Genomic DNA, 16441 nt, shown 5'->3' with positions numbered 1-16441 from the left:
CTGCATCTCTTATGTCTCCTGCATTGAAGGCTGGTTCTTTACCACTAGCACCACCAGAGCATATTTAATTACAGTTAGTAGCTTAGGAACCTTGTTCAGAGTCGGGAGACTTGTCTGCACATCTTTCTAACACAGATGTGCCCATCTGATGTTAGTGGTCCCTGGGTCAACAACTAACTCCAGGAGATGGAAGGTGGGAAGGGTCGGGGGGGGGTGGAAGAAGCACAGTTTTATTTATGAGGAGGGCCTTGGGATCACTATCTCCAGTTATTCACAGAAGAAAATATTTAGCGATACTTTTGGAATACTAAAAATGTGTTTTAAAATGGATCCATTTGCAGGCCAAAATACTTTATATTTTATTATGTATAGTGATGTTGGGAGAGGTGTTTTTTTTTTTAAGTCTGCATTTAAAACAAAATTTTGCTTTAGATATTGACGAATGTTCAGAGCAGCCCTCGGTGTGTGGCAATCACGCAGTCTGCAATAACCACCCAGGAACCTTCCGCTGTGAGTGTGTGGAGGGCTACCGGTTTTCAGAGGCGGGAACGTGTGTGGGTAAGTTCTGTGCGTGACTTTTTTTTACGTTCTTTTACCATATTCTTTTCTGTTATAGTTTATCCCAGGATACTGAGTATAGCTCCCTGCATTACCCAGCAGGACCTTGCTGTTTATTCTATACATGAGTTTGGATCTGCTAATCCCAAAGTCCCAATCCTTCCCTTTCCCACCTCCCTTCCCCAGGCAACCACAAGTCTGTTCTTTACGTCTGTGAGTAGGTGACTTTTCAAAACAAGTGTTCATAGGATGTATGTCAGTGCCTGTGTGAAATGTATTATCTCAGTAATTATCCTGGCTGAGATGGAAGATTCCCGGTTTTGTTGGTGGGGAGAGCCATTTACAAAGGTGAATCAGTCTCTGTTCCTTTCTTCTGACTACCTGGAGAGTCACAGGTACAAGGCATAAGCAGTATTATTTGTCTGCACTAGTAATACCATTCTCTTCTTAATAAAACTCCTTTTAATTCTTTCCATTATTCTTTAAATAGCTATTCAAACAATTAGACATGTTCCTCCTTATAGTCAGTGGCCTTGGGATTCATGTGGAGGGAACACCTTATAGGTATTTGTGTCATTATCTGCCTTTGATTAAATTCTTCTTGGTTTGCATCTAAAACTCATTTGGGGCCTTTCTGTTTGTGGATTTCCATTTTACAAACCACAAGTACTAGCATAACTTCATAGCCTATCAAAGTTAGAAGTTAAGGGGACTTCCTTGGCGGTCCAGTGGTTAAGACTGCATCTGCCAAGGCAGAGGCCCTGGGTTCAGTCCCTGACCGGGGAACTAAGATCCCACATGGTGGTGATGATGGGCCGACTGCAAAGAGCCAGATTGTTTAAATTTCGCCCCCTTTCCTCACTGCTGCACTTTGACCTGTAGTTTCCAAGACTTTCAGGTTCAAAGATTCTTGGATATTTCCAGGTCTGGAGGGCAGCATGCTGAAGGGGGCATCTGAGCTCAACGTTTATTCCCGATTTAAAACATATTTCTCTTTCACTGCATCAAGGAATCATCTCTTTGCCTCTTCCTTGCTGTTTACTAAACCCTAGCAGGCTTTGTGTTTGCTCTGTCTTGAAACTCATAAGAGGCTGCCAAGGTCCCAGGGTGAGGTGGTGTCTTGAGGGTGGAGGGAACAGGCCGTTCTCATATTTTGAGTATGACCCAAACATCTGTGTACTGAGACACAGCCAGGCCCCTTTGCACAGAGCTGAGATTTCAGCTCTGCTAAAGTTACCTCTATCTTTTTTTTCCCGTTGAGAACAATTTCTGTGAATTTGACCTAACTTCTTTCTCTGCTTTTTTCAATGAAGGAGATTCAAAGGTCTATTTTTGTGGCAGTACCATTTACATTACATTTCGGCTCAAACTTGGGTGGCAGATCCTTTAACCCTTGGGTGGTGACATGAACAATGCTGGGACAGACATGTGTGAGGCATGATGTCCTGGGTTTCTGTTTCCAGCTGTTCCTGGCATCCATCCTCATGGAAGGGCTAGAGCAGGGTGTAACACAGGTGGTAAGCAAATGTCTACTCCTCGGCTTTTGATTTTGAGGAAGACACTTAACTTCTCTGTCACCTGTACAATGAGGTGATTAGACTGGACCATGGGCTTCCTGTGTCCCAAGGAGCCCTTAGAGATGCCCCAGGATCTGCCAATAGGGACACAAGTAAGCCATGGACAGACTATTTCATTTTGCTATATATGAAATTCCGAGTAACGTTTTGTTTGAGTAAAGGATCCCATTGCTCAGAAACAAGTATGAAAACCACTTGAAGGTCATCGAGTTCAAGTGCTTCTCCCTGTCAGTAGCCCCTGTGCAGTTCCATTTTACTTGGCCTTTTGTGTCTTTTAACTGCCTCCTTTGAGACTTAACCACACAGAGTGATGGCTCACTGGATAAAACCAAGTCTGCCTGAAAGCAAAAAAAATACTCTGGCTCGTCACTGGATAATTTAGTGGTCAGTTTCACTGTCCCAGAATTCCTTGGTAAAACTGGGTCCTGGGAACTGGTGGTCCAGTGGTTAAAAGACTCCATGCTTCCACTGCAGGGGGCACAGTTTCAACCCCTGGTTGGAGGAGTAAGGTACCACAAGCCTTACAGCTTGGCTGCCCCCCAGATAATAATAAAATAAATAGAGGCATAGATGAAGGTGATGGCTGAGCAGGACCCATCCATCTAGGCTGTAGCAAGGTCCTTCCCTGTTATGATGGGTGGGATGAAATGAGGCAGGAGCAAACACAACATGTGAAGTGATCACTCACATACTTTAAATGACAACTATTTAATGGAGGAGGACTGAGACTCCTTTGCTGGTTATTCTGTCTGAATACATTTTTTCTACCTTTTTTTGACCCCAATTCTCCAAGAGTGTCCTTTTCACATTTTGTGAGCTGAAGGAATTGGTCAAGAGAGGACCCTGGAGGAAAGAAGAATGTTAGAAACGATGGGAAGTGAGACGATGAGAGGCGTTCAAGGAAACAGTGTGTCCCTGGGTTGGTTCTGTGTAATCTGGTTTTCTGTTTTCCAGGCAGAAATTTGGACCGCTTTAGCAATTTAAAATCTAGTAACCCTCTGGCCCATAGGAGTTGCTTCAGTGATCCCTGTTCCATTCCATGGGAGTTAGTTAACATTTCAGCTTCAGGAGTTTAAGCTGCCAAGTCCACAGGCTGGGCCTTCATCCACCAATATGGTACTTTGCTAACCTCTCATGGACCTAGACCTTTGAAGAGCATCCTCTTCTTTACCTGCTCTCTGGCAGTGTTAAGAACTCTCTCTCCTGAAGCCCTTGAGGCAGGATAAACTGGAATTAATCTTGGGAAGACTCACTGAGGAAAAAGATGAGTTCTCTTGTATCCAGGATAATCTAAACACTGAGGGCCTCCTTGGAGAGAAGGAAAGGTTCTATTATGACATTGTGAGGGCCAGTACTCTGACCTGGGCCTTAGAACTATGAAACCAGAAGTTAAAGTACCTTATGAACCCCGGAGTATCTGAACTAGCCATCAGAAATCACCTCCTAGACCTCAGCCCTTGACTTTTTTTTAGGCTTAAATTATTGTTATTATGGATAATTTCAAACATATACAGAAGTAGAGAGAAAAACATATGAACCCTGGTGTGCCTATTATTCAATTTCCATATTATAAAGCATTTTGTTCAGTTCAGTTCAGTTCAGTCGCTCAGTCGTGTCCAACTCTTTGCGACCCCATGAACCGCTGCACGCCAGGCCTCCCTATCCATCACCATCTTTCAGAGTTCACTCAAACTCATGTCCATCGAGTTGGTGATGCCATCCAGCCATCTCATCCTCTGTCGTCCCCTTTTCCTCCTGCCCCCAATCCCTCCCAGCATCAGAGTCTTTTCCAATGAGTCAACTCTTCGCATGAGGTGGCCAAAGTCCTGGAGTTTCAGCTTCAGCATCATTCCTTCCAGAGAACACCCAGGGCTGATCTCCTTCAGAATGGACTGGTTGGATCTCCTTGCAGTCCAAGGGACTCTCAAGAGTCATCTCCAACACCACACTTCAAAAGTATCCATTCTTCGGCACTCAGCTTTCTTCACAGTCCAACTCTCACATCCATACTTGACCACTGGAAAAACCATAGCCTTGACTAGACGGACCTTTGTTGGCAAAGTAATATCTCTGCTTTTGAATATGCTGTCTAGGTTGGTCATAACTTTCCTTTCAAGGAGTAAGGGTCTTTTAATTTCATGGCTGAAGTCACCATCTGCAGTGATTTTGGAGCCCCCCCAAAATAAAGTCTGACACTGTTTCCACTGTTTCCCCATCTATTTGCCATGAAGTGATGGGACCAGATGCCATGATCTTCGTTTTCTGAATGTTGAGCTTTAAGCCAACTTTTTCACTCTTCTCTTTCACTTGGCTTTTGAGTTCCTCTTCATTTTCTACCATAAGGGTGGTGTCATCTGCATATCTGAGGTGATTGATATTTCTCCCAGCAATCTTGATTCCAGCTTGTGCTTCTTCCAGCCAGCGTTTCTCATGATGTACTCTGCATATTAGTTAAATAAGCAGGGTGACAGTATACAGCCTTGACGTACTCCTTTTCCTATTTGGAACCAGTCTGTTGTTCCATGTCCAGTTCTAACTGTTGCTTCCTGACCTGCATATAGGTTTCTCAAAAGGCAGGTCAGGTGGTCTGGTATTCCCATCTCTTTCAGAATTTTCCACAGTTTCTTGTGATCCACACAGTCAAAGGCTTTGGCATAGTCAATAAAGCAGAAATAGATGTTTTTCTGGAACTCTCTTGCTTTTTCAATGATCCAGTGGATGTTGGCAATTTGATCTCTGGTTCCTCTGCCTTTTCTAAAACCAGCTTGAATATCTGGAAGTTCATGGTTCACGTACTGCTGAAGCCTGACTTGGAGAATTTTGAGCATTACTTTACTAGCGTGTGAGATGAGTGCAATTGTGCGGTAGTTTGAGCATTCTTTGGCATTGGCTTTCTTTGGGATTGGAATGAAAACTGACCTTTTCCAGTCCTGTGGCCACTGCTGAGTCTTCAAAATTTGCTGGCATATTGAGTACAGCACTTTCACAGCATCATCTTTCAGGATTTGAAATAGCTCAACTGGAATTCCATCCCCTCCACTAGCTTTGTTCTAGTGATGCTTTCTAAGGCCCACTTGACTTCACATTCCAGGATGTCTGGCTCTAGGTGAGTGATCACACCATCGTGATTATCTTGGTTGTGAAGATCTTTTCCATCCCTATTACTACTACTGCTACTGCTGGGGAGGGTCGTAGTATTTTGCTGGTATATTTCAGTCTTTAAAGAAAACCCCCAAATATCATGTCATCTAACTAGAGTTACTAGTTTTTTATGCACATTATATGCATAATATATATCTGACATATAAGGGCAAATTTTAAAAATACAAATACAATGCTGTTACCATACCTAACAAAATGAACAATTTCTTAACGTGATTGAATACCCAGTCCATATTCAAGTTTCCTTGATTATTTCAAGCATTTTTTAGTTAGTTCATCTCAACCCTTGACTGTCATCTTGAGGCAAGAGTACAAGATGGAGTCTGATTGTCTAGCCTCTGTGCCATATGCCTACTTCCTGAGTCCGCATCCTAGGAGTCTTGTTATCAGGACCCTTTAGAAAATAATAAACCCATCTCCTGGACCTCTGTGCTTGGAAAGCTGGAAGTCATTCCTGTTCTACAGAGGAAGAAAGTACAACTCTGGAAAGTTAATAGGATTTATCCAAAGTCACATAGGGGACTCATATGCACCTGGTTGAAACCCAGGGCTCCCCTCCCCAGAGCCCCACAGTCATTCCACTCTCCCTGTCTCACTTCCTGGGAGTTTATTTCTCCTTCCTTGGTGGGAAATGGATGACTTTGACTTTGGCATTCATAATAAATATTCCTCCCACCTAGTGAGCCACGGGCTTCCCAGGTGGCTCAGTGGTGAAGAACCCACCTGCCAGTGCAGGAGATGTAAGAGACGCAGGTTCGATCCCTGGGTCAGGAAGATCCCCTGGAGGAGGGCATGGCTACCCACTCCAATATTCTTGCCTGGAGAGTCCCATGGACAGAGCAGCCTGGTGGGCTACAGTTCATAGGGTCACAAAGAGTCGGGCTTTGAAGTCACAAAGTGACTTCACGCACGCTCAGTGAGCCAAAGTCAAAAATGCCGTGTGGAAGGCTCAGATCCTCAGGCCCAAATGCTCCACCAACAGAGTTACACAGGAAGCGTGTCTGCCTGCAGCGGTCCACCTCCACATCCAGATGAAGGGGGAATTGGGTTCCGGGCACTGGGTGTGGAGAGTGACCTGAGACAGAGCCCTGGGTTGAAGTTGAGGTCGAAAGCCAGGCTGTATGACCCACTGTGGGGTCAGTCTGTACACACTTAGCAGAGGTGGGATCCAGGGGAGGAAACAAAGGAGCACAGGGCTAGCACCCCACTATGAGCAGGGATGAACCTGAAGAGACGTCTGGGAGTCTGGGCCCCAGGCTCATTGGACTACACTGCTTGGAAAGCCTGGGTACTGCTTAGGGGACTCACCTAAACATTGTGTGTTAACTTTCTGTCTGAAGCTGACATGGACCTGCGCCCCATCAACCACTGCGAGACGGGCCTTCATGACTGTGACATCCCCCAGCGGGCCCAGTGCAAATTCATGGGCCACGGCTCCTACACCTGCATCTGCCTCCCAGGCTTCTCTGGGGATGGCCGAGCCTGCCAAGGTGAGTGGTTGCTCTGACTTTCCTCTCTGTGAGACCTGAAACAGTTCCCCAGGTGATTCTTATCATATGCTAGTTACTCACCCACCTCTGAATTCAAGAGAATTATTCTTTATAGGAAACAGCAACCCACTCCAGTATTCTTGCCTGGGAAGTCCCATGGCCAGAGGACCCTGGCAGGCTACAGTCCATGAGATCACAAACACAACTTAGCAACTAAACAACAACAAATTCTCTCAGCTCTATTGAGTAAACAGGCTGCATTTTGTCTCTCTGGTAGTTTGAATTGTGCATTTTGTTTGGGGAGCTATGTCTTGTTGGAGAAGACACCTGTTCTGCCTGTACTATTTTGTTCCATGTATGTCACTTGCTTGTTCAGTTCAGTTCAGTTCAGTCGCTCAGTCGTGTCCGACTCTTTGCGACCCCAGGAACCGCAGCACGCCAGGCCTCCCTGTCCATCACCAACTCCTGGAGTTCACTCAAACTTATGTCCATTGAGTCAGTGATGCCATCCAGCCATCTCATCCTTGGTCATCCCCTTCTTCTCCTGCCCCCAATCCCTCCCAGCATCAGAGTCTTTTCCAATGAGTCAACTCTTTGCATGCATGAGGTGGCCAAAGTTACTGGAGCTTCAGCTTTAGCATCATTCCTTCCAAAGAAATCCCAGGGCTGATCTCCTTCAGAATGGACTGGTTGGATCTCCTTGCAGTCCAAGGGACTCTCAAGAGTCTTCTCCAACACCACAGTTCAAAAGCATCAATTCTTCAGCACTCAGCCTTCTTCACAGCCTAACTCTCACATCCATACATGACCACAGGAAAAACCATAGCCTTGACATGTATGTCACTTGCTTGTTCAGGCATAATTAAATGCCTGCTGTCTGCTAGGGACTAAGGAGATTGAGATTGTTTGTCTTTAATGAAAAGACTAACAATGCTTACACACATGTAACTTAAAGTCCAGCCTTTTATTTACTAAGATATATACAGTTGTTCCAGAGAAGGCAATGGCACCCCACTCCAGTACTCTTGCCTGGAAAATCCCATGGACAGAGGAGCCTGGAAGGCAGCAGTCCGTGGGGTTGCTGAGGGTCGGATATGACTAAGCGACTTCACTTTCACTTTTCACTTTCCTGCATTGGAGAAGGAAATGGCAGCCCACTCCAGTGTTCTTGCCTGGAGAATCCCAGGGACGGGGGAGCCTAGTGGGCTGCCGTCTATGGAGTCGCACAGAGTCAGACACGACTGAAGCGACTTAGCAGCAACAGCAGCAGCAGCAGCATGCGGTTGTTCATCTGGCCTGCTCTAATTTTGTGCTTCCCCCAAAATTAAGCCCCCTTTTTGACTGCAGAGGCAGAGAATAAATGACTCCACAAAATTCTCTCAGATCTCAGATCAGCCAATCACTGGTGGCCAGCATGTTGTTCAAGATAATTTGAAATTAGATAACTCTGAACAAAGTTTCCTGGTCCTTTGGTTTGCAAAATTACTTAACATTATACCCTAGAGTATTTCTGGGAAGTCCAAGCCTTTCTAAGAGATCATGATTTCTGAAATACTTTGTCTTTGTTACTGAGAATATGAATTTTCTCTGGTCTCTGAGATTTTTCTGTCAATCAGTTAATCACCTGTCTCCCAACTCTTAGACATTTTTGAAGCTCTCATTTATAAGAAAGAAATGACCAAAAAAAATCCTTTCATTTTTTTCGTTTTGTATGCTTGATTTTTCATGAAAACATAAGTGTTTTTATAATTAATGTTTAGTGAGTTCTTAAATCATGGTTCCCAGATCAGAAATTCTTTGATGTTTTCATGAAACACTGGAGTCCAATGTTTCATGAAAACATCAAAGTTAGATAGAAATCGAGGAATCAGTATTTTTATAATTAATGTTTAGTGAGTTCTTAAATCATGGTTCCCAGACCAGAAATTGGGTCCCTAAAAGTGGAGAGCGAGTGGCTTATATTATTGTGTAAACTAGGAATTCTGGAAGAAATCTCACTCTCCTGGGCTTGGTGGCTGTCTTGCAGATGTGAATGAATGCCAGCCAAGCCGATGCCACCCCGATGCTTTCTGCTACAACACGCCAGGGTCCTTCGTGTGCCGCTGCAAATATGGTTACCAAGGAGACGGCTTCCATTGCGTGCCTGGAGGTGAGGTGTTGGGGTGTTTGGAGTAGATAGATCATTGCTGTCTATATCCATGAGAACTGAGTCCATAGCTCTGGGAGAGAAGACAAGGTGGGTATGTGGGAGGCTCGTGGAGAGCTGAGGCGGGTGATCAGAGCGCAGCTGTGGTATTGAGCAGTATGGTTGTGTAGTGCACAATTCCAAGGGTGCCACACCTAGATCAGAAGAGTAAGAACTGATCTGTATCAGTCAGGGTTCTCCAGAGAAGTAGATCTAATGAATGTGTGTGTGTGTCTAGAGAGAGAGAGAGAAATGTATTTATTTACATATAAAGAGATTTATTAGAAGGAATTGACCCACACACAGTTATAGAGGTCTTTTAGTTGCCAGGACTGTAGTCAGCTGGCTGAAGACCCAATAGTCCAAAGGCAACAAAGAGCTTGTGCTCCATTCAAGGTCATCAAGAAGGGAGAATTCTTTTTACTTGGGGAAGGGTCCACATTTGTGTTCAATTCTGGCCTTCAACTGATTGGATGAGGCCCACCCACGTAAGGGAGGGCTATCTGCTTTACCTAGTTTATGGCGGGAAAGGTTAGTCTCAGGCAAAAACACCCTCACAGAAACCACCCAGAATAATGTTTGACCAAATATCTGGGCACTCTGTGGCCCAATCGAGTTGACACCTAGAATTAACCATTGCAGGTTCTGAAGAGTCATGGGGAACAGAGCTGGGGTGGGGGTGAGGACGGTGAAGGCCCACCAGTTATGGGAAGAGGCAGACTGAGGACTCCAGAATTGTCTGTATTACCTATTATATACCTGGACTGTGCAGCTTCTAAAGTTGCCTACTGACCTGAGACTTCTGTGATAATCTCGTTAGACCATAAGGACAATGATGGCCCTAGTTCTGTATCTGGAATGATCCTGGATCTCAGCAAACACTTTTGAATGAATACATATCATTGGCTGTCTTTCGTATGGTGCCTACTGTGTGCTGGGTACTTTATCTACCATTTCATGTAATGTTCATCTCTTTAAAGCAAGTAGTATTACTATTTCTATTTATATAAAGGACGCTAAAACATAAAGAAATAAAAGCACAATCGAGATCCCAGAGGTCGTGAGTGCTAGAACTAAGACTCAAACTAAGACTAAACTCTGCCCAATGGATTCTAACTTGAATTCAGTTCCCCAAACCACATGGTAACCTGTCATGAGATTAAGGATGCATTTGCTGCCTCTGACTGGAGTTAACCAGTTGTGTTGGTATTTACTTTAATTATTGCTACTGTTGTTGGTCAAGTATATTTATCAGTGTTTCAATAAGAAATACATGGAACTTTCCATATAACCACTTTTTTGAGTGATTAAGAACTATTTCAATGTCTGTCTCCTCCACTAGCCTTGAATGCCTTGAGCATAGGTGCCTATGCATTTTATTTTCATGTTTCCAGTGTCCAGCAGAATTACGTGGTCCATGGTGGGGCTCATAGTTCTTTCTAGTTATCAAGGAAATAAATGACTGCATTAGTTTCCGTTCCTACTGTGGTATATACAAGTATTTATTCATTCATACACTCAGCAGGACTGGTGTTACTGGTTTTTAGAACAGTTGAGGATCTAAAATGAGAAAAAAATTAAGTTTAAATTTTGATGCATAATACTACATATTGCTGGTCTAAATTGTTTTCTTCTGCTTAGGACAGAGGTCAGTGGTGGGGTCCAGCCCCGGTGGATCCAGGGTGATTCGAAGTGGGGATGGAGTTGGCGAGGAAAAACTTATTTATTTAGAAATATAAGATTAAGGAAAAATAGTATAGTAGGAAAATTCGTGGAGAAAAGATGCCGAATAACTTGGTTTATGTGGAAAGCTAATAAAACCTCAGGTCAAGAGGCTTGCACCATCTACATTAGGCCACCGGCGCCCATTTGAATAGTGGAGGGTGCCCCGCCTTGGGCTCCCTCTCGCGTGGATCTTAGAAGTCAGGGCAAGTAAGTAGACATGGCGAGCCTCCATGCCCCAGATGGGAATTCAGCCTGAAAAGGAGAGGGAGGGAGAGGAAGAAAGAGAGAGAGAGATTTGACACAGGGGAAACCAGCCTTTCCAGTGACTGGCCCCTCCTGTATTGTCTGGAAAGGCCTTTTATACTTTTGATTGTACATAGAGATCAACGGGTAATACAAAATTATGCAGACTCTTATCAAGATCAGGCTTTCTGTCTGCATACCTAGTTGTATACACAAGTCTTAGGTGATTTACATCATCTGGCCAGAAGGCCAATTAACACTTTACGGCCCTTTTCTGATAAGGGTCTGTCAACCAGAGAACTTATTTGTGTTGTTCTTCCCAAAGTCTGGTGCCACTCTCAGAAAGCACTAAATAAAGTCACATTCTTACACAGCAAGGACACAGCAATTTATAACAATGAAAGAGGTACAGTGATTATAACAAAGAGAAAAGTAGCTAACTCAAAAGTCTAGTGTTACCAACATCAAAACTACTACATTCCTTTTTCTATATCCCAATTACATTGATTGATATCCTCCCAGGTGCCTAAAAGATAAAGAATATGGAGGCCTGGCAGCAGTCATTGACTCAACAGTGAAACCCATCACCAATATAATTTTTAGCTCTTTGAAAAAGGCTCTGTATCTTTAAGATGCTTTAAGCTTCATGCCTCTCATGGTTGGGGACCTGTAAACAATTCACAAGTTGTAAAAGTCCGGGCAGACCGGTCAGGTAAGTTAGAAAGCTATCAGAGGGGTTTAAGCTGAGACATTCTTTTCATATGCAGGAGACTGTTAACTGGAGCCCTAAGTTAATTACTTTTAGAGGAAGCTGATGGGGATGGCCCCCTGTTATGTCAGAAGAGTGGAAAGCACAGTACAATAAGGCAGGCAGACTCTGGTTTGGGGGGATAGATGCTCAGGCAGAGGACCCTTTGAGACCTGACTTGCCTTGCCCATCAGGTCTCTCCGCATGACGTTGTCGTGGGTGGGATCTCCCGTGCTGGCTCCTGGCAGGTCAGTAAACTATGACTCGCAGGTCAGATCTGGCCCACTGCCTGTGTTTTTGCAAATAAAGTTTTATTAGAACACTCAGGCTCTTTAGTTTATCAATAGTCTACAACTGCTTTCATTCCACAAAGCCAGAGGTCAACAGTTGTGGCAGAGCCTTCAAGGCCTGCAAAGCCTGAAATATTCACTACCTGGCTCTTGACAGAAAAAATTTACCAGCCCCCAGCCTAGATGATCCCAGGCAGCATCAACCTTTTGTGCCTGAAATTAATTAAGACATTCCAGCAACTATTAAAAATGACTAAGTCATTATTTCCTTAGGCTTCCTTCACATCTTTCCAGTTCAAAAGGAAGCAGATGTTTCGTTTTTTTATTTTTGTTTTTTTAACCCAACTCCTTGCCCCCCTTGGCTCTGTTGACTACACAGAAACAAATCCAGACCTGTAGCCTGGGTTACAAAAGCGGGACAAGGATAAAACCAGAGTTCTTTGCTAGGATTATTTTGGTATTTAATCCTATTTTCTTAAGAAATTCATCATCTATTTATATGCTCGAGAGAGAATGTACTTTAGAAATACACATGTCTCCATCAAGTATTGTTTATAAGAGAAAAAATATCTAAGAGACTACTAACAGGAGAAATGGACAAATGAGTTTGGGTGCAATCCATACCATGAAATGATATATAGCAGTAGTTGAAATGAGTGAACTAAAGGGAATCCCTAGTGGTCCAGGGGTTAGGACTGTGCACTTTGACTGCCATGGACCTGGGTTCAGTCCCTGGTCAGGGAACTAGGATCCCACAAGCCATATAGTGTGGCCCCCCAAATTAATTAATTAAATGAATGAATAAATCTCGACAGTCTATTGGGCAAAAAATCTAGTCATACAAAGCTCTCACTTTTCGAGATGGCCACACTCTGTGTCTCTTTCTCTCGATAAATTTACTTCTTAGCTATTTAAAAAATAGTCACAAAAGAATATAGGCAGTGTGTCACATTTATATAAAATATAAGTCTATATGAAAAGAAACCCACATATGTGTATACATACACAATAGAATGATAAACTGCATGCACGAGAGCAAGAAACCAAAACTTCAGGATAGAGGTTACCTTCTGTGATAGGAGAGGAAATTGGGGTTAGGGAGCCTTGCTGCATTTGCATTTTAATGTATTTCCAGTTGGAATAGGAACACTGAGGTTTTCATCATGGTTTTTTAAAATTTTATACGACTACCTAATGAAATATTGACAAATGAATACCTAATGAAATATTGACAAGAAAATTAAGTATAGTATCATTCAAATTCCTATTGCCAAACATAATGAAGTGTAGGGATTAGACATTCAGCATTTTTTGATACCTACTCTATACAGAGGGGACTGATTTTTAAATAAAAAACTAGCTTTAGAGGTTAGTCAGTTAAGGTCATGGCTATTGCAGTATCAACCAACGATAAGCAAAACAGAAAAAAATGACTTGTTCTCTGCTGTCCTTTTGCACTCTTTGCCCAGAATGCGTGTGTGGATTGTGAAATCAGCGTAGTGGGTTGTTATTTTCATTTAAATGGAATGGAATGAAATAGAAACCGATAATCAAGAAAATAGAGTGTGCAGAGTGTGTGCAGTAGGAATAAGTCTTGTCTCGTGAAATGGTGGCTGTATATCCTTGTCTGGTGCATGACTGAGTTGTGTGCACATGTGTATATGTGTAAGAGTGTGTGTGTGTATATGTGTGAGTGTGTGTATATGTGTAAGTGTGTGTATGTGTGTATATGTGTAGTGTGTGTATGTGTGTGCACATGTGTAAGTGTGTGCACATGTGTATATGTGTAAGTGTGTGTATATGTGTAAGTGTGTGTATGTGTAAGTGTGTGTATATGTGTAAGTGTGTATATGTGTGTGCACATGTGTAAGTGTGTAAGTGTGTGTATGTGTATATGTGTAAGTGTGTGTGTATGTGTAAGTGTGTGTGTGTGTATGTGTAAGTGTGTGTGTGTATATGTCCTGAATTGCAGAGTGGAATGCATTTCTACGGATCATGGTCAGGAAGTTTGAAGACTGCCATATTAGTCATCTATTTCTCTGAAACAAATCATCGTCTAGAGTTAGCCTAAATGTTCACTACCTTACAGTTTCTGTCGGTCAAGGATTTAGGAGCACAGCTTGTTTTCCTGTCTAGTTCCCTCTGCCATCCCTTTCTTATCCTTCATCTATTGAAGGACGTCCTGTCGCTCTCTTTGTCCTCAGTTTGAGAAAAGTCACCCCAGACTCCCTGCTGTTCCCTGGATTAGTATATCCTCAAGCAAATAAAGAGATGAGTAAAGAGAGGAAAGAATAAAGAAAAGTAAAGAGAGTAGATGAGTAAAGACTAAGGAGAATCTTGCCTCAGTTGTCATTTTGTCAACCAGCAGCCAGGACGGGATATGTGTCTTTACCATCCCACCCCTACCCCACCCACAGTGGGACCCTCCCCACGTGGGCCTGGAGGGGCCGCTGTGGGCCAGGCTGAGAAGCCATTCCCAGGAACACAGAGATATCATAAGCACAGCCTCCATAAACACACTTGAAGTTCTGTTTCCTGAGGCACCATTGAGGTCTCCCCCAACTGTTAGGTAAATTCAAGTTATAGCACTTCACAGCTCCACTGGAAATTCTAGATCACTGGAGATTTCGTATATTGGCTCACACAGTCTTGTCAGCCACAGAGAAGAGTTCAGTTTTGTTGACAGTATACAGAATACCAGGCGTGCTTTCTGATTGGAAAGGCAACACCAAATATAGATGTTGACGGAAGGAAACAAGTCTGTGGGCCACAGATAATTCCGGTGAGTGTGTTAAGCTAGTGTGTGTGTATGTGTGTGTGTGAGAGAGAGAGAGAGAGAGAGACCACGGGCAGGCCGTCCTGGGCACTGAGCATGTGTGTGCAGAGGGCCCGGGGCTGGGCTGGGGATCTAGAGACCTGGATTCTAGCTTGAACTAAAGCATTTGCTAGTGCTGTGGCCTGGGGGAGCCAGTCCAAACTTCAATTCTCTCATTTGACATAAAAGCCATAGTTGCCTGTTGCACAGGATTATAGTGAGAATTAAGTGAACCCTGTGTGAACAGAGACAGCTGGTGCAGAAACTAAAACCCTGTACAAATGTAAGATACTGAGGACATAAGCAAGCCCTACACCTAAGAGTGAGCAAGACCAACATTTTTATTATCAACCGGATGGCTTATTTTGTATCTTTGTTTGGCTCTTCCTACATCAAATACTTTTTGTTTGTTTTTCTTTTTTTAACTGAGGTATACTGACGGACAGGGAAGCCTGGTGTGCTGCAGTCCATGGGGTCACAAAGAGTTGAACACGACTGAGTGACTGAACAAAAATTGTTGATTTACAGTGTTGTGCTAATCTCTGCTGTACCGGTGGCTGTTACACACATATGGACATTGGTTTTTGTAATATTCTTTACCATTCTGGTTTATCACAGAATATTGAATATAGCTCACTATGCTGTTTTTGGTTTTTCTATTAGCCTCTGGGACAAAAGAGCAGACCCAGTTGCCCCTCACCAGGCTCAACACACAGTTTTCTGGCGGGCTTACTGCTTCTAATCAAGGGGGCAGCCACATCCAGCAGGCTGACGTGAGAACTGGCAGTGCAGACAAAGGCACTTGAAACATTCACTGGCAGCACACACCGAATGCCACTGCGAAGGCCTCGTGAAGATACTGTCACAGATGAACACTGGAGTGCAGGACTTAAAATTCCAGCTGCGCACATTGTCTCAACACATTCCACTCTTGTCTCGTATAATACCAGGGGATTAGTCCTGACATCACTGGTTGACCAGCACTGCTGACAAGAGCAGAAGTGGTGGAACTGAGGAACAAAAACATTTTTCAGATGTAAAATTCTATGAAATATGTAATATATTATTATCTGTTCTATTATTACTATATATATAATATTAACATGGTAATATATTAATACATGAGTATTTATATGAGGTTTCTCCCTAATGTAACTAGCAATGTCCTAGAGCCAGGGTTGAAAGCTACATCCCCCATAGGCCAAATATGGCCCACCATTTGTGTCTGTTAATAAAGTTTTATTGAAACACACATTCATTTATGTATTAAACTTGGATGCTTTCATGCCACATCCATAGATTTGAATTGTGACAGAGATCATATGCCCCACAAAACCCAAATATTTACTCTCTGCTCCTTAGCAGAAAAAGTCAGTAGAGCCCTGCCCTGGATTGTATAACCACAGTCTTCCAATAAAGATTAAAATAAATAAGGACACCACCACACCTTTGCCCTCCAAGCCCTACAGAGAGGATATTTCGGGAATTCCCTGATGGTCCAATGCCTAGGACTCCATAGTCTCACTGCTGAGGACTCGGGTTTGATCCCTGGTTGGGGAACTAAGATTCTGCAAGCCATGTGGTGTAGCCAAGAAAAAAAAGGAAAGGATGTCTTGTGTGTATCTTTTGTGTCATAGGCTCTCCTGTC

At 43.4% G+C, this 16441-nt stretch overlaps 1 protein-coding gene across 1 annotated transcript in view; it reads left to right on the top strand.

The window, feature by feature from the left end:
- Positions 1–16441, top strand: part of NID1 (nidogen 1) — a 102333-nt gene that overhangs the window by 62189 nt on the left and 23703 nt on the right. The window contains exons 10-12 of the mRNA XM_069571596.1: positions 433–558; positions 6638–6787; positions 8814–8936. Of these exons, the coding sequence (XP_069427697.1) occupies positions 433–558; positions 6638–6787; positions 8814–8936 (399 nt within the window). The remainder of the gene's footprint in view (positions 1–432; positions 559–6637; positions 6788–8813; positions 8937–16441) is intronic.

Source organism: Ovis canadensis, chromosome 25 (genome assembly GCF_042477335.2).
Source record: "Ovis canadensis isolate MfBH-ARS-UI-01 breed Bighorn chromosome 25, ARS-UI_OviCan_v2, whole genome shotgun sequence".
Classification (NCBI taxonomy): Eukaryota; Metazoa; Chordata; class Mammalia; order Artiodactyla; family Bovidae; genus Ovis; species Ovis canadensis.
This window is presented reverse-complemented; position numbering and strand designations above follow the sequence as displayed.